Source organism: Oncorhynchus clarkii, chromosome 30 (assembly GCF_045791955.1).
Source record: "Oncorhynchus clarkii lewisi isolate Uvic-CL-2024 chromosome 30, UVic_Ocla_1.0, whole genome shotgun sequence".
NCBI classification, from domain to species: Eukaryota; Metazoa; Chordata; class Actinopteri; order Salmoniformes; family Salmonidae; genus Oncorhynchus; species Oncorhynchus clarkii.
The window spans coordinates 22,124,191-22,141,940 of NC_092176.1; the positions used below are offsets into that span (position 1 = coordinate 22,124,191).

Sequence of the window (17,750 nt, forward strand, 5' to 3'; positions counted from 1 at the left end):
TGGTGATGGTGGTGTTGTCCTAGAACTAGCCTGACATCTAGAGTCTGAAAAGAATGCTGCAAGCTTTGGTCATGAAAGTTATTTTTGTGCAGGGGGTGAGAGTTTGTGTGTGTGCTTACTCTGTCCTGTGATGGTGGAGCAGGCGTCGGCGAATTGAGGGCAGGTGGTGGAGCCTTGTTTGATACAATCACCCTCATTGGACGCTACGCATGAGTGACACTTCAGTGCATGACCTTAAGACATGAAACAGGAGAGAACATCTGAGATGAGACTAAGCAGCATTTACAACTAGCACTCACAGACAGACTAGCACTCACAGACAGACTAGCACTCACAGACAGACTAGCTCTCACAGACAGACTAGCACTCACTCTGAAATAAGATGTATCCAGGCTACCGCTCAACATAATCCTACCTCTCTGTCTCACCATGCACACGTTGTCTCTGAGGAACTAGGAGCCCATAACAACAAACTGATATCTGATGATGTACAAATAACTCTAAGGCTGTGTCTGTGACAACTCAGACTGACCCTGGCCATGTTTCCTGTCCTGTCAACCCTTGGGCTTTTATGAACAAATAAGACCACGCTGAAACAGCAAAACACACAGACAACCAGACAGACAGGTGAACACAGCCCTTCACTAGCACTTCAAGGCACACCTTCCTAATATTGAGTCGCACCTCCCCTTTTGCCCTCTGAACAGCCTCAATTCATTGGGGCATGGACTGTAGAAGGTGTCGAAAGCATTCCACACAACCCCTACCAATATGATGACTAAAATTGAAATATGACCATCTGGTACAGTTATGAATTGTGTTGACCTATGGTTAGGGTTTGCATCGACTACTCTCTGGGTCAGTTCCGTGATCCAAATGAGCTCTTATCATTCCTTTGCCTCCCATCAGATAAACAAGACATCATTTCTAACCTGAACCCAGCTTTAACACTACCCAGTAGACTAGATTCAGACCCACCGTTTAACCCCTTATAAACTCTTAGAAAACCCTGAAACCCCTAGAAGGTACCCCTCTAGTTGAGTAAATAACCCTGCCAGCTAAATGTAGAGAGACTGCCAGCTACATGTACAGAGACTTACTGTGGCAGGCCAGGCATACCAACATCAGCAGAGCCAGGACAGTCTTCATAGTGCTGGATGGACGGTGTGTGTGTCAGTGTACGTTTGGGAGTCCAGTGCAGTAGTGGGAGCAGATAACGGGTAAATACAGAAGAGAGAAAAGAGAAGGGGTGTCTTGGGGCATTAACATCTTAGCCCTAATCCCTATCACACCCAGCGCCCTCTATTCATGTGTGGACTTACCCAGAGTAGTTTTGACAGGGTCAGGTAAACTCTCAGTGCCGGTGTCTGTACTGTACTCACTCACTCAAATACACACACACACACACACACACACACACACACACACACACACACACACACACACACACACACACACACACACACACACACACACACACACACACACACACACACACCCCTTGGTGGGCAGCACACACACACCCTGTGTTAGCTAAGTGATCAGTGAAATAGTACAACCACGCTGGGTTGTCACAAACCGTTCTCACCAACTACAGGGAAATTCAACTTCAAAATATGTCACTCGCATGCAGTTGCCCTCTAACTCAAGGTCATAGCCTCATAACATCCATTTAGCAATGTGTGTGTTTCTGTGAGTGTGTTAGAGGTCATTAGTACTGTGTCAGCTGAACACTGTTCCCTGTTCATCTGCTAGCCCGGGGCAAGGTTACAGTTCACTCTGGCAGAGAGAAGATGGCAGAAACTGAACATTCAGTAAAGTCAGGGATTGTGAGTGTGCTATGTAGCTGTGATGTCAGACCCAACCTGTGATGTCAGACCCAACCTGTGTAGCTGTGATATCAGACCCAACCTTTGATGTCAGACCCAACCTGTGTAGCTGTGATGTCATTTCCAACCTGTGTAGCTGTGATATCAGACCCACCCTTTGATGTCAGTCCCAACCTGTGATGTCAGACCCAACCTGTGTAGCTGTGATGTCAGACCCAACCTGTGTAGCTGTGATGTCAGATCCAACCTGTATAGCTGTGATATCAGTCCCAACCTGTGATGCCAGACCCAACCTGTGTAGCTGTGATGTCAGATCCAATCTGTATAGCTGTGATGTCAGACCCAACCTGTGTAGCTGTGATGTCAGACCCAACCTGTGTAGCTGTGAACAGAGAAAGCCATGAGAACACAGAAGCCATGAGAACACACTCCCTTATTCCTAGTCATGTTTACTCAGCACACACACTGCACATATTAGTCAACATAGTCTGTACAGTAAAAGTCAGTACAGCTGAATGCTTCTTATTCACTTTACAAATATTAATGACAATGCAAAAAGGGATCATTGGTGATGTACAAACCGTTAAAAACAATATTATCTAAAGAAACTTTCAATGAAGCTACAACTTCAGTATGGCACAAAGATGTGTATTATAGACACGGGCACATGTATGTATGTCTACGTGGTGTTTTACTGCATGCGTGTTATATTGTTTAACTATGTCATCCACAGTGCAGTGTGGCGGAGGGGGAACTAGTACTGTGAGCTGGTGTGAAACTCTCCACTGTGGAAGAGTATTTAACAGAACCAGGTTAGCTGAGAACAGTGAAGCAGTGAAAGGTGAATATGAGAAACACACTAACTTTCTATGCCACTAACTAGGTGCTGCAGTAAAACACAGTGATTCCATCCCAAATGGCACCCTATTCCCTATACAGTGCTCTACCTTTGAGCAGGGCTCATGGGAGCTCACATAATCCCTGAACAGTTCTCTCTACCTCCATGCCGTAACGTTTCATACCCAAATACTGCAGGTGCATATCCATGGCCACAGGAGATTTTAAACAATTTTGGATTTTGAAAAACCAAATCAAACACTCTCCCAGTTTACGGTATTTGTTTTAACTTCACCATATCCAGATTTCCACTTACTTAGTGTACTACTCTCTGCTCCACCCCTCTGGCCTGAGAAAGAGACTAACCAGGTACAGCTGAGGACAGTGGGAAACCCTCCCTTCCCCTGTGCAGTTGTGCTGAAGTCGTACAGAATACACAGTCACTGTACAGCTCCTCTTCCTCTGCTAACACAACACCTCATGTACAGACAGGAGAGAAGCTTTATATTTCCCAGGACAACCCCCCACCCCACCCCTATCTATAGTAGTGCATTCTAACCATGAACCTACTCCCACCTCCCCCCTCCCTATAATAGTGCAGTTATACAAAGGGGTCAAGCATAGCTCACCCCTGACCCCTGACTGTCCTGGAGCCTAGAGAGTGTCTACCTGGTCCTGCCCTAGTCTCCTAGTGTTCAGAATAAATACCATATGTACAGTACCATATGTACAGTACCATATGTACAGTACATCTCAGCCAGGGTGTTTTGTAAGTGTGGGGTTTATGTGTATAATATATTAATAAATGCTTAACAAAATGTTATCCTAAGTTAAATAAGCACAAACCTATGCAATGCCAAGACAGCACATTATATTGTGTTTATGTTACAGTACAGAAAGATAAACGGGTGTGGGGTCTTGCGTGGTAAATAATGACCAAGCCAAAAATGTGAGTCCACATGTACATAACACAGGCTCAAATTACACCCTATTCTCCAAATACTGCACTAATGTTGACTAAGAGAAAGGGGTTATCGTATGACATTTGACCAGTACAGCAGCACGAGGTGCAGGCGCCCTGTGGGGAAATAGAGCTAGATGCTCATTGGCTGGAGGCATGCACAGGAGTACACTATATGTTGTAGGCAGGGTTGGCTTGGTGGGTCAAGATTGGTCGATTCGGAAGTATGGAATCTCTCTCAGTCTGTTCTGCCCATCTTTGCAATGAGCTCATCACAGATCTTGGTGAGCTCCTCGATCTCCTCGGTCTGTGAATAGACAGAAGACCACGTCAGGGAGACTGGTGACTCAGGACTTAGGCCTGGAGTTTTTCCTGTTCAGGTCACCTAGTCAGCAAAAAGGGTTGGCCATTACCTTTTGTTGCAGGGTTAGCATTAGCATGTAGCGTTAGGGTTGTGTGTATAGAGACAGAGGACGTGAAAGTGAAAGTCACCCAGTAAAATACTACTTGAGTAAAAGTCTAAAAGTATTTGGTTTTAAATATACTTAAGTATCAAAAGTAAATGTAATTGCTAAAATATACTTAAGTATCAAAAGTATAAATCACTTCAAATTCCTTATATCAAGCAAACCAGACAGCATCATTTTCTTTAATTTAAGGATAGCCAGGGGCATCCTCCAACACTCAGACATAATTTACAAACAAAGCATTTGTGTTTAGTGAGTCCGCCAGATCAGAGGCAGTAGGGATGACCAGGTATGTTCTCTTGATAAGTGTGTGAATTAGGCAATTTTCTTGTCCTGCTAATCATTCAAAACGTAACGAGTACAAAAAGTACATCATTTTCTTTATGAATGCAGTGAAGTAAAAGTTGTCAAAAATATGAATAGTAAAGTATAGATACCCCAAAAAACTACTTAAGTAGTACTTTCAAGTATTTTTACTTCAGTACTTTACACCACTGGGGTTAAGGAAGGATCACATAATTCCATCCAGTTCATCAGAAGGGACCAGCCAATGAATTATACTCGTGAGCAAACACTCCATTACTGCATGTGGCAGTAAATCACCAATATTGGCTTTATACCTGTTCAAACACACTCCAGGTGGCAGTATGCTCCCTTTCTGTTTGTTTACCAACTCATAGAAGTAGAAGAAGAACATTGACTACTTCGAAATGGAGATGGCCTCAATGGAGCTGCCCATGCTCTCACAGACGCCATAATGGTACAGATACAGTGTTGCATCCTCTAACTATCTCTATGGTTGTGTGCTACCATCTGCTCTAGTCCTAGCAGTGGGCGTTAGCATGTAGCTAGGTAATGTTAGCCCTTACCTTTTGCTGCAGAGCTTTCTCCAGAGACTCTACCCTCATCTGCTCCTTCCTCAGGCTGGCGGTCAGAGCAACACTCTCAGAGCTGGCCTTGCTGCGTACCTGGGCTATGTCCTCATTAGCCCTGAAGGGAATAGGAGGGGTTGGTAGTTACTGATAGACTCCTCTGTGTGTGTGTGTGTGTGTGTGTGTGTGTGTGTGTGTGTGTGTAATCATACTTGTCTAGCTTCTCCTCGGCGTGGAGTTTGAGAGTCTGGTATCTCTGCTCCTCCTGCTTGACTCTGGCCAGATACTCCTGAGCACACTTCTTCAACACCTCCTCATTCTACATGCACATAATAGTAGAACCACAATGTTACACATAACTAATATATGAGCTCAAAGACTAATCGTAGTAAGGTCAGACTGTTCGTGATCCCTGAACTCTGACCCCTAACCTTCTTAAAGCCGTCCAGGGTGCTCTTCATGTTCTCGTAGCGGCGGAACATACCGGACAGCGAGCGCTCTACTGAGTTCAGATCTGTTAGCGCCGACTCCTTCTCCATGCTTACAGCCTGCAAAGACTTCTGGGAGCTCATGGTGTTGCGCTGTTGGTCCTCTGACAGAGAGAGAGGTCACACAGACAGGTCATTTTATGATTCCGTGCATCGAGGCCACCACTACATTTATGTAGAGGAATGTTTGAAGAGGTTTGGTTGACCTAAGCCACTCACCAATCATCTGGGCGATGGTCTTCTCATACTCTGCCACTATCTTTCTGTGAGAGAGGAATGACTACTTATGAATCTTGATTAGCTAAAAATCAGTCTGTTCACTGCTCAGCACACATCACGTCATTACTAGCCTCACAGTATAGTTGAGGTGAATGGTAACAGAATGGTACATGTGAATTGGCCTACAGTACCTCATCTCCATGACTTCCTGTCTGCTGTCCTCATACTTCCTCCTCCAGTCATTGGCCTCCATCTCCTTAGTGATGATCTGGCACAGGATACAGTTATTACTATGTTACCCTGTGTGTGTGTGTGTGTGTGTGTGTGTGTGTGTGTGTGTGTGTGTGTGTGTGTGTGTGTGTGTGTGTGTACATGTGCATGCATGTGTGGTCTGTTGTTTAACTTACCTCCCCTCTGATGAGGGTGAGAACAGTCGTCTTCTCTGCCTCGCTGATGCAAATCGAGTCTAGAACCTCACTTCCTGTCTTCTTCTCCGTGTCACTTCCTCCCAGCTTGGCGTTCTTCAGCTGGCAGGTGTCCTCATACTGCAGAAACATAGGTGTCAACAACATAGCTCGGGCAGTAGGAGGCGCTCTCATCAATTTAGAGTTGAAGTCGGAAGTTTACATACACTTAGGTTGGAGCCATTAAAATTAGATTTTCAACCACTCCACAAATTTCTTGTTAATAAACTAGCGTTTTGCCAAGTCGATTTGGACATCTACTTTGTGCATGACAAGTAAATTTTCCAACAATTGTTTACAGACAGATTATTTCACTTATAATTCACTTTATAATTCCAGTTTCTCAGATTTCTCAGATGTTGACTGTGCCTTTAAACAGCTTGGAAAATTCCAGAAAATGTCATGGCTTTAGAAGCTTCTGATAGGCTAATTGACATAATTTGAGTCAATTGGAGGTATGCCTGTGGATGTATTTCAAGGCCTACCTTCACACTCGGTGCCTCTTTGCTTGACATCATGGGAAAATCAAAAGAAATTAGCCAAGACTTCAGAAAAAATATTGTAGACCTCCACAAGTCTGGTTCATCCTTGGGAGAAATTTCCAAACGCCTGAAGGTACCACGTTCATCTGTACAAACAATAGTACGCAAGTATAAACACCATGGGACCCCGCAGCTGTCATACCTAGAGATGAACGTGCTTTGGTGCGAAAAGTGCAAATCAATCCCAGAACAACAGCAAAGGTCCTTGTGAAGATTCTGGAGGAAACAGGTACAAAAGCTCTAAAAACCACCCTAAAAATGCCAGACTACGGTTTGCAACTGCACATGGGGACAAAGATCGTACTATTTGGAGAAATGTCCTCTGGTCTGATGAAACAAAAATTGAATTGTTTGGCCATAATGACCATTGTTATGTTTGGTGGAAAAAGGGGGAGGCTTGCAATCTGAAGAACACCATCCCAACCGTGAAGCACGGGGGTGGCAGCATCATGTTGTGGGGGTGCTTTGCTGCAGGAGGGACTGGTGCACTTCACAAAATAGATGGCATCATGAGGGAGGAAAATTATGTGGATATATTCAAGCAACATCTCAAGATATCAGTCAGGAAGTTAAAGCTTGGTCACAAATAGGTCTTCCAATTGGACAATGACCCCAAGCATACTTCCAAAGTTGTGGCAAAATGGCTTAAGGACAACAAAGTCAAGGTATTGGAGTGGCCATCACAAAGCCCTGACCTCAATCTTATAGAAAATTTGTGGGCAGAACTGAAAAAGCTTGTGGAAGGCTACCCAAAAAGTTTGACCCAAGTTAAACAATTTAAAGGCAATGCTACCAAATACTAATTGAGTGTATGTAAACTTCTGACCCACTGGGAATGTGATGAAAGAATTAAAAGCTGAAACAAATGATTCTCTCTTATTATTCTGACATTTCACATTCTTAAAATAAAGTGGTGACTTGCAGACTTGTTTTCGATTTGCTGTGCGTTTTGTTGCCAACCTGTTTTGCTACCTGACAAATTTACGGTTTTTACTTTTTAATTACCGTTTATATTTTTTCCTCCTCAACTTTTTCACTCCGGACGCTTTATCTGGACACGGTTCGTCAGGACCTCCAACAGCCGAAGCTAAGTAGTAACATTAACATGATGCCTTCTAATTGCAGTCGCTGTACTCGCCTTACGGCGAGGATAGCTGTGCTACAAGCCCAGCTTCAGACGCAATCGCTAGGCAAGAGTAATTTCAGTGTAGGAAAGGATGAAACAGCGTCTGTGCCACCAGTAAGTACAGATAATAGTATAAATCCCCTGGCACAGTCCCCGCAGCCGGACAACTTTCTCACGGTTTCTGGAAGGAAATGCTGTAGGAACGCTCAACCGGTGTCGCTCATTCAGCCGACAGAAACTTTCAACCGGTTTTCCCCATTAAGCAGCGGGTCGGAGTCAGAGGCCGAGTCTTCTCTGGTCTCTACTCCTCCCGTTACGGGGTCTGAGACGCCGAAGCTTCCCACCATTAGCTCTGACAAATTGAAAACTCTAGTCATTGGCGACTCCATTACCCGCAGTATTAGACTTAAAACGAATCATCCAGCGATCATACACTGTTTACCGGGGGGCAGGGCTACCGACGTTAAGGCTAATCTGAAGATGGTGCTGGCTAAAGCTAAAACTGGCGAGTGTAGAGAGTATAGAGATATTGTTATCCACGTCGGCACCAACGATGTTAGGATGAAACAGTCAGAGATCACCAAGCGCAACATAGCTTCTGCGTGTAAATCAGCTAGAAAGATGTGTCGGCATCGAGTAATTGTCTCTGGCCCCCTCCCAGTTAGGGGGAGTGATGAGCTCTACAGCAGAGTCTCACAACTCAATCGCTGGTTGAAAACTGTTTTCTGCCCCTCCCAAAAGATAGAATTTGTAGATAATTGGCCCTCTTTCTGGGACTCACCCACAAACAGGACCAAGCCTGACCTGCTGAGGAGTGACGGACTCCATCCTAGCTGGAGGGGTGCTCTCATTTTATCTACCAACATAGACAGGGCTCTAACTCCTCTAGCTCCACAATGAAATAGGGTGCAGGCCAGGCAGCAGGCTGTTAGCCAGCCTGCCAGCATAGTGGAGTCTGCCACTAGCACAGTCAGTGTAGTCAGCTCAGCTATCACCATTGAGACCGTGTCTGTGCCTCAACCTAGGTTGGGCAAAACTAAACATGGCGGTGTTCGCCTTAGCAATCTCACTAGGATAAAGACCACCTCCATTCCTGTCATTATTGAAAGAGATCAGGATACCTCACATCTCAAAATAGGGCTACTTAATGTTAGATCCCTTACTTCAAAGGCAATTATAGTCAATGAACTAATCACTGATCATAATCTTGATGTGATTGGCCTGACTGAAACATGGCTTAAGCCTGATGAATTTACTGTGTTAAATGAGGCCTCACCTCCTGGCTACACTAGTGACCATATCCCCCGTGCATCCCGCAAAGGCGGAGGTGTTGCTAACATTTACGATAGCAAATTTCAATTTACAAAAAAAAGAATGACGTTTTTGTCTTTTGAGCTTCTAGTCATGAAATCTATGCAGCCTACTCAATCACTTTTTATAGCTACTGTTTACAGGCCTCCTGGGCCATATACAGCGTTCCTCACTGAGTTCCCTGAATTCCTATCGGACCTTGTAGTCATAGCGGATAATATTCTAATCTTTGGTGACTTTAATATTCACATGGAAAAGTCCACAGACCCACTCCAAAAGGCTTTCGGAGCCATCATCGACTCAGTGGGTTTTGTCCAACATGTCTCTGGACCCACTCACTGTCACAGTCATACGCTGGACCTAGTTTTGTCCCATGGAATAAATGTTGTGGATCTTAATGTTTTTCCTCATAATCCTGGACTATCGGACCACCATTTTATTACGTTTGCAATTGCAACAAATAATCTGCTCAGACCCCAACCAAGGATCATCAAAAGTCGTACTATAAATTCACAGACGGCACAAAGATTCCTTGATGTCCTTCCAGATTCCCTCTGTCTACCCAAGGACGCCAGAGGACAAAAATCAGTTAACCACCTAACTGAGGAACTCAATTTAACCTTGCGCAATACCCTAGATGCAGTTGCACCCCTAAAAACAAAAAACATTTCTCATAAGAAACTAGCTCCCTGGTACACAGAAAATACCAGAGCTCTGAAGCAAGCTTCCAGAAAATTGGAACGGAAATGGCGCCACACCAAACTGGAAGTCTTCCGACTAGCTTGGAAAGACAGTACTGTGCAGTACCGAAGAGCCCTTGCTGCTGCTCGATCATCCTATTTTTCTAACTTAATTGAGGAAAATAAGAACAATCCGAAATTCCTTTTTGATACTGTCGCAAAGCTAACTAAAAAGCAGCATTCCCCAAGAGAGGATGACTTTCACTTTAGCAGTGATAAATTCATGAACTTCTTTGAGGAAAAGATTATGATTATTAGAAAGCAAATTTCGGACTCCTCCTTAAATCTGCGTATTCCTTCAAAGCTCAATTGTCCTGAGTCTGCACAACTCTGCCAGGACCTAGGATCAAGAGAGACGCTCAAGTGTTTTAGTACTATATCTCTTGACACAATGATGAAAATAATCATGGCCTCTAAACCTTCAAGCTGCATACTGGACCCTATTCCAACTAAACTACTGAAAGAGCTGCTTCCTGTGCTTGGCCCTCCTATGTTGAACATAATAAACGGCTCTCTATCCACCGGATGTGTACCAAACTCACTAAAAGTGGCAGTAATAAAGCCTCTCTTGAAAAAGCCAAACCTTGACCCAGAAAATATAAAAAACTATCGGCCTATATCGAATCTTCCATTCCTCTCAAAAATGTTAGAAAAGGCTGTTGCGCAACAACTCACTGCCTTCCTGAAGACAAACAATGTATACGAAATGCTTCAGTCTGGTTTTAGACCCCATCGTAGCACTGAGACGGCACTTGTGAAGGTGGTAAATGACATTTTAATGGCATCGGACCGAGGCTCTGCATCTGTCCTCGTGCTCCTAGACCTTAGTGCTGCTTTTGATACCATCGATCACCACATTCTTTTGGAGAGATTGGAAACCCAAATTGGTCTACATGGACAAGTTCTGGCCTGGTTTAGATCTTATCTGTCGGAAAGATATCAGTTTGTCTCTGTGAATGGTTTGTCCTCTGACAAATCAACTGTAAATTTCGGTGTTCCTCAAGGTTCCGTTTTAGGACCACTATTGTTTTCACTATATATTTTACCTCTTGGGGATGTTATTCGAAAACATAAAGTTAACTTTCACTGCTATGCGGATGACACACAGCTGTACATTTCAATGAAACATGGTGGAGCCCCAAAATTGCCCTTGCTAGAAGAATGTGTTTCAGACATAAGGAAGTGGATGGCTGCAAACTTTCTACTTTTAAACTCGGACAAAACAGAGATGCTTGTTCTAGGTCCCAAGAAACAAAGAGATCTTCTGTTGAATCTGACAATTAATCTTAATGGTTGTACAGTTGTCTCAAATAAAACTGTGAAGGACCTCGGCGTTACTCTGGACCCTGATCTCTCTTTTGAAGAACATATCAAGACCATTTCAAGGACAGCTTTTTTCCATCTACGTAACATTGCAAAAATCAGAAACTTTCTGTCCAAAAATGATGCAGAAAAATTAATCCATGCTTTTGTCACTTCTAGGTTAGACTACTGCAATGCTCTACTTTCCGGCTACCCGGATAAAGCACTAAATAAACTTCAGTTAGTGCTAAATACGGCTGCTAGAATCCTGACTAGAACCAAAAAATTTGATCATATTACTCCAGTGCTAGCCTCTCTACACTGGCTTCCTGTCAAAGCAAGGGCTGATTTCAAGGTTTTACTGCTAACCTACAAAGCATTACATGGGCTTGCTCCTACCTATCTCTCTGATTTGGTCCTGCCGTACATACCTACACGTACGCTACGGTCACAAGACGCAGGCCTCCTAATTGTCCCTAGAATTTCTAAGCAAACAGCTAGAGGCAGGGCTTTCTCCTATAGAGCTCCATTTTTATGGAACTGTCTGCCTACCCATGTCAGAGACGCAAACTCGGTCTCAACCTTTAAGTCTCTACTGAAGACTCATCTCTTCAGTGGGTCATATGATTGAGTATAGTCTGGCCCAGGAGTGGGAGGGTGAACGGAAAGGCTCTGGAGCAACGAACCGCCCTTGCTGTCTCTGCCTGGCCGGTTCCCCTCTTTCCACTGGGATTCTCTGCCTCTAACCCTATTACAGGGGCTGAGTCACTGGCTTACTGGGGCTCTCTCATGCTGTCCCTGGAGGGGGTGCGTCACCTGAGTGGGTTGATTCACTGATGTGGTCATCCTGTCTGGGTTGGCGCCCCCCCCCCCCCCCCTTGGGTTGTGCCGTGGCGGAGGTCTTTGTGGGCTATACTCAGCCTTGTCTCAGGATGGTAAGTTGGTGGTTGAAGATATCCCTCTAGTGGTGTGGGGGCTGTGCTTTGGCAAAGTGGGTGGGGTTATATCCTTCCTGTTTGGCCCTGTCCGGGGGTGTCCTCGGATGGGGCCACAGTGTCTCCTGACCCCTCCTGTCTCAGCCTCCAGTATTTATGCTGCAGTAGTTTATGTGTCGGGAGGCTAGGGTCAGTTTGTTATATCTGGAGTACTTCTCCTGTCCTATTCGGTGTCCTGTGTGAATTTAAGTGTGCGTTCTCTAATTCTCTCTTTCTCTCTCTCGGAGGACCTGAGCCCTAGGACCATGCCCCAGGACTACCTGACATGATGACTCCTTGCTGTCACCAGTCCACCTGGCCGTGCTGCTGCTCCAGTTTCTTTCAACTGTTCTGCCTTATTATTATTCGACCATGCTGGTCATTTATGAACATTTGAACATCTTGGCCATGTTCTGTTATAATCTCCACCCGGCACAGCCAGAAGAGGACTGGCCATCCCACATATGCTCTCTCTAATTCTCTCTTTCTTTCTCTCTCTCGGAGGACCTGAGCCCTAGGACCATGCCCCAGGAATACCTGACATGATGACTCCTTGCTGTCCCCAGTCCACCTGACTGTGCTGCTGCTTCAGTTTCAACTGTTCTGCCTTATTATTATTCGACCATGCTGGTCATTTATGAACATTTGAACATCTTGACCATGTTCTGTTATAATCTCCACCCGGCACAGCCAGAAGAGGACTGGCCACCCCACATAGCCTGGTTCCTCTCTAGGTTTCTTCCTAGGTTTTGGCCTTTCTAGGGAGTTTTTCCTAGCCACCGTGCTTCTACACCTGCATTGCTTGCTGTTTGGGGTTTTAGGCTGGGTTTCTGTACAGCACTTTGAGATATCAGCTGATGTACGAAGGGCTATATAAATAAATTTGATTTGATTTGATCCTAACTGACCTAAGACAATGATTTTTTAAAATAGGATTAAATGTAAGGAATTGTGAAAAACTGAGTTTAGATGTATTTGGCTAAGGTGTATGTAATCTTCCGACTTCTGTATATGCAGATGATACAGTCTTATACTCAGCTGGCCCCACCCTGGATTTTGTGTTAAATGCTCTACAACAAAGCTTTCTTAGTGTCCAACAAGCTTTCTCTACCCTTAACCTTGTTCTGAACACCTCCAAAACAGAGGTGTGGTTTGGTAAGATGAATGCCCCTGTCCCCACAGGTGTGATTACTACCTCCGAGGGTTTAGACCTTGAGGTAGTCACCTCATACAAGTACTTGGGAGTATGGCTAGACGGTACACTGTCCTTCTCTCAGCACATATCAATGCTGCAGGCTAAAGTTGAATCTAGACTTGGTTTCCTCTATTGTAATCGCTCCTCTTTCACCCCAGCTGCCAAACTAACCCTGATTCAGATGACAATCCTACCCATGCTAGATTACGGAGACATAATCTATAGATCAGCAGGTAAGGGTGCTCTCAAGAGGCTAGATGTTCTTTACCATTCGGCCATCAGATTTTCCACCAATGCTCCTTATAGGACACATCACTGCACTCTATACTCCTCTGTAAACTGGTCATCTCTGTATAGCTGTCGCAAGACCCACTGGTTGATGCTTATTTATAAAACCCTCTTAGCCCACTCACCCCCATCTGAGATATATACTGGAACCTTCATCCTCCACATACAACACCCATTCTGCCAGTCACATTCTGTTGAATGTCCCCAAAGCACACACATCCCTGGGTCGCTCGTCTTTTCAGTTCGCTGCAGCTAGCGACTGGAACGAGCTGCAACAAACACTCTAACTGGACAGTTTTATCTCTTCATTCAAAGACTCAATCATGGACACTCTTACTGACAGTTGTGGCTGCTTTGTGTGATGCATTGTTGTCTCTACCTTATTCCCCTTTGTGCTGTTGTCGGTGCTCAATAATGTTTGTACCATGTTTTGTGCTGCTACCATGTTGTGTTGCTACCATGCTGTGTTGCTGCCTTTAGGTCTCTCTTTATGTAGTGTTGTGTTGTCTCGTTGTGATGTGTGTTTTGTCCTATCCTTTAATTTTTAATCCCAGCCCTGTCCCCACAGGAGGCCTTTTGCCTTTTGGTAGGCCGTCATTGTAAATAAGAATAAATTAAAGAGCAGGAGAGGAGTTCCATAAATTCCTGACTGGATGTTAGATTAACGTGACCCTAATCCTGATTTAGTCACAATGTCAGTGTGGTGTGTGGCAGGTTCAAACTGTTTATAGGTCATTTCCATCTGCGTGTTTCACTCAATAATAAAGTGATTATAGTCCAATGCAATATAGTGTTTATTGGAGGGTTGTGGTGATATTCTCATCTCCTCCATTCAGAGTCGTACAAAGACATCTCTGTATTGGCCTTACCTTCATCAGCCTGGTGCACAGGAGCTCTGAGGCTGTTTACACAGGCAGCCCAATTCTGATCGTTTTTCCACTAATTGGTCCTTTGACCAATCACATCAGATATTTTTCAGAGCTCATCTGATTAGTCAATTAGTGAAGAAAAAAAACTGAATTGGGCTGCCTGTGTAAACACAGCCTGAGAGAGAGAGATGGTAGTTTGAACTTGAGGTCTTGTTCCTCAGTGGCAGAGTTAAGAGTGGTTACTTCATCTCTTTCTCTCGCCCTACCCCTCAACCCTCACCCTCCTGTTGTCCTTCCCTGGATTATAACTCAGTCATATACTAATCCTATGGGTCTGGTAATCTCAATCCCTCTATCACCTGATGAGCTGGAGATGATGACAGGCTGAGGAGCTCGTGGTCAGTTCATGTACAGTGTGGGAGTAAAGCTACCATGGTACTGTCCTGTACTGTAGTGGGCAACAGAGCACTGTTAAGCACCGGGTGGGTAGAACAATGAAGCCAGTCACCATCACCATCTCAGACAACCAGGTACAATAGCACTAGCTCCTCAACATCACTGTCAACACAGCTCTAATCCACTACATCTACTAGAAACATGATGATAATAATGATGGGCCAAGATCAGCTAGATGGGATGGTGATTAAGTAATTGACTAACCCTCCTAACTACAGTGACATAATGTGTTCTGAGGACAGCATTCTAAACTTCTGGCTCACTAATGTCTCCATCTAGTAGTCACCAGGGAAATCACATGATTTTGATGGAACCATCACTAGGTCCTTGGTCTCTGAAGTGGGCCAAGCTTTCTGTGGGCTATTAACAAGGCATTTTGTGGTACTCACCATAGAACAGCAGTCTGACTCCTCTGATCTGCCTGACACACTCAGTTCTGTCCCTGGGAGAGAAAATGAAATGTCACAAAACTATCTGTGTGAAATATCCCACACTGTATTCTCATAAGGAACTATTCTATTCTGACTCCAGTCACTGGGAGCGCCATGTGCTACTGCTGCTGCCTGACCAGAAGGGGGCAGTGTATGCCTGCAGCACAGAGGGCATGATGACACAATTCTGTCTCATAATAAATCTGTGAGTTGACAGACAGAATCTACTGTATACATCTCCCCAGACTAGACAGAGAAGAACTGAACAGAGCAGAGCAAATTAGAACAGACAATAAGGTCAACTCAGATCAACAGAAGAGAGCTACAGTAGAAGTGTGTTACATGCAGCCTGAGGGACTATTGATCTGGTACAGTCTGTCTACTTCCTGTCACACTGCTGGGGTTCTGCTGTTGGGCTCATAAGCACACAGACCCACCAGTCATACATAACAGCAAGCTACATGACTCATACAGCCTACACTAGTGGTTGCGCTGAGGGAGGGGAGGGAGCCCAGATCAGAGCACAGGAACTTAGGAACACTCATACAGATTCCTTGGATCCAATGAAGCTTTTGTGGATGTTGACAATTAGTTACTAATTGATAACTGTTCCTGCGGGGCTCTATGAAAAACAACCATGACCTTCCCTGTGACATTGATTAACAAACACATGAGTTCACACAGACACTGATGTTTGGGAGTGTCTGATCCCCTCAACCCCCACTCACCGTTGTCTGCTCTGACTCCTGCTGTGCTGGCTAGCTTCTCCTCATCTGTGGCGTGGCCCTCGCCGTGGTCATTCTCCTACAGACAGACAGGGACATTTTAATCTGTTTAATGGGGCCGTCTCCCTTTGCTCCCTGGTGCTGTGCCAAAGCAGGGCTGATGTATACTGAGGGCTGAGGTAGAGTAGAGGACAGGGCTGATGTATACTGAGGGCTGAGGTAGAGTAGAGGACAGGGCTGATGTATACTGAGGGCTGAGGTAGAGTAGAGGACAGGGCGGAGGTATACTGAGGGCTGAGGTAGAGCAGAGGACAGGGCTGATGTATACTGAGGGCTGAGGTAGAGTAGAGGACAGGGCTGATGTATACTGAGGGCTGAGGTAGAGTAGAGGACAGGGCTGAGGTATACTGAGGGCTGAGGTAGAGTAGAGGACAGGGCTGAGGTATACTGAGGGCTGAGGTAGAGTAGAGGACAGGGCTGATGTATACTGAGGGCTGAGGTAGAGTAGAGGACAGGGCTGAGGTATACTGAGGGCTGAGGTAGAATAGAGGACAGGGCTGAGGTATACTGAGGGCTGAGGTAGAGTAGAGGACAGGGCTGATGTATACTGAGGGCTGAGGTAGAGTAGAGGACAGGGCTGAGGTATACTGAGGGCTGAGGTAGAATAGAGGACAGGGCTGAGGTATACTGAGGGCTGAGGTAGAGTAGAGGACAGGGCTGAGGTATACTGAGGGCTGAGGTAAAGTAGAGGACAGGGCGGAGGTATACTGAGGGCTGAGGTAGAGTAGAGGACAGGGCTGAGGTATACTGAGGGCTGAGGTAGAGTAGAGGACAGGGCTGAGGTATACTGAGGGCTGAGGTAGAGTAGAGGACAGGGCTGATGTATACTGAGGGCTGAGGTAGAGTAGAGGACAGGGCTGAGGTAGAGTAGAGGACAGGGCTGAGGTAGAGTAGAAGACAGGGCTGATGTATACTGAGGGCTGAGGTAGAGTAGAGGACAGGGTTGAGGTATACTGAGGGCTGAGGTAGAGTAGAGGACAGGGCTTGTGTATACTGATGGAACGTCTCAGTCTCTCAGAGAGGAATGCCCAGGTTAACCAGGGTCACGGTCAGATACACAGAGAAATTGCAGTGGAAAACACTATAACACTACATTACACAGACACACACGCACGCACACACGCATGCATATGTAATACAATGATAGCCAAGGACAGCAATATACACACATTTATTTGAAAAACATTATTTTAAACGTAAATAAAGTTTGCTGTCTTTATGAGTAAAGGAGGCAAGTGAAGCATTTCCTGTTTGAGGAGCTGGTAAAGAACATGAACCCTTACCTGTCTGCAGGTGTTCTGTAATGGAGTCTGGTTGTCCAGCTTCTTCACTTTACAGGAGTTCCTGAAGACAAGCACTGAGGTCAGAGCTACTGAGACCAATCCTAACGCTAACCCTACCCAGCTCGTAGGCTGACCCACCGACCGTGTGTGTGTGTGTGTGTGTGTGTGTGTGTGTGTGTGTGTGTGTGTGTGTGTGTGTGTGTGTGTGTGTGTGTGTGTGTTTGAGTGTCAGGGGAAGCAGCTAGACCTAAAGGTATAGGATTCCTGTGATATGAGACTGTGTGAGACTGAATCAATGTACTGAGCATAGA

The 17,750-nt window shown here is 45.2% G+C and overlaps 1 protein-coding gene across 4 annotated transcripts in view; it reads right to left on the bottom strand.

Moving 5' to 3' along the window:
• Positions 1-2,262: 2,262 nt before the first annotated feature.
• Positions 2,263-17,750, bottom strand: part of LOC139390120 (transforming acidic coiled-coil-containing protein 1-like) — a 33,925-nt gene continuing 18,437 nt past the window's right edge. For all 4 annotated transcript variants that reach the window (XM_071137284.1, XM_071137285.1, XM_071137283.1 and 1 more), the window contains 10 exons: positions 17,440-17,500; positions 16,100-16,175; positions 15,330-15,382; positions 6,081-6,218; positions 5,865-5,941; positions 5,674-5,717; positions 5,398-5,558; positions 5,179-5,285; positions 4,964-5,084; positions 2,263-3,934 (listed from right to left, as the gene is read on the bottom strand). In XM_071137284.1, coding sequence (XP_070993385.1) covers positions 3,866-3,934; positions 4,964-5,084; positions 5,179-5,285; positions 5,398-5,558; positions 5,674-5,717; positions 5,865-5,941; positions 6,081-6,218; positions 15,330-15,382; positions 16,100-16,175; positions 17,440-17,500 — 907 coding nt within the window. In that variant the 3' untranslated portion in view covers positions 2,263-3,865. The remainder of the gene's footprint in view (positions 3,935-4,963; positions 5,085-5,178; positions 5,286-5,397; positions 5,559-5,673; positions 5,718-5,864; positions 5,942-6,080; positions 6,219-15,329; positions 15,383-16,099; positions 16,176-17,439; positions 17,501-17,750) is intronic.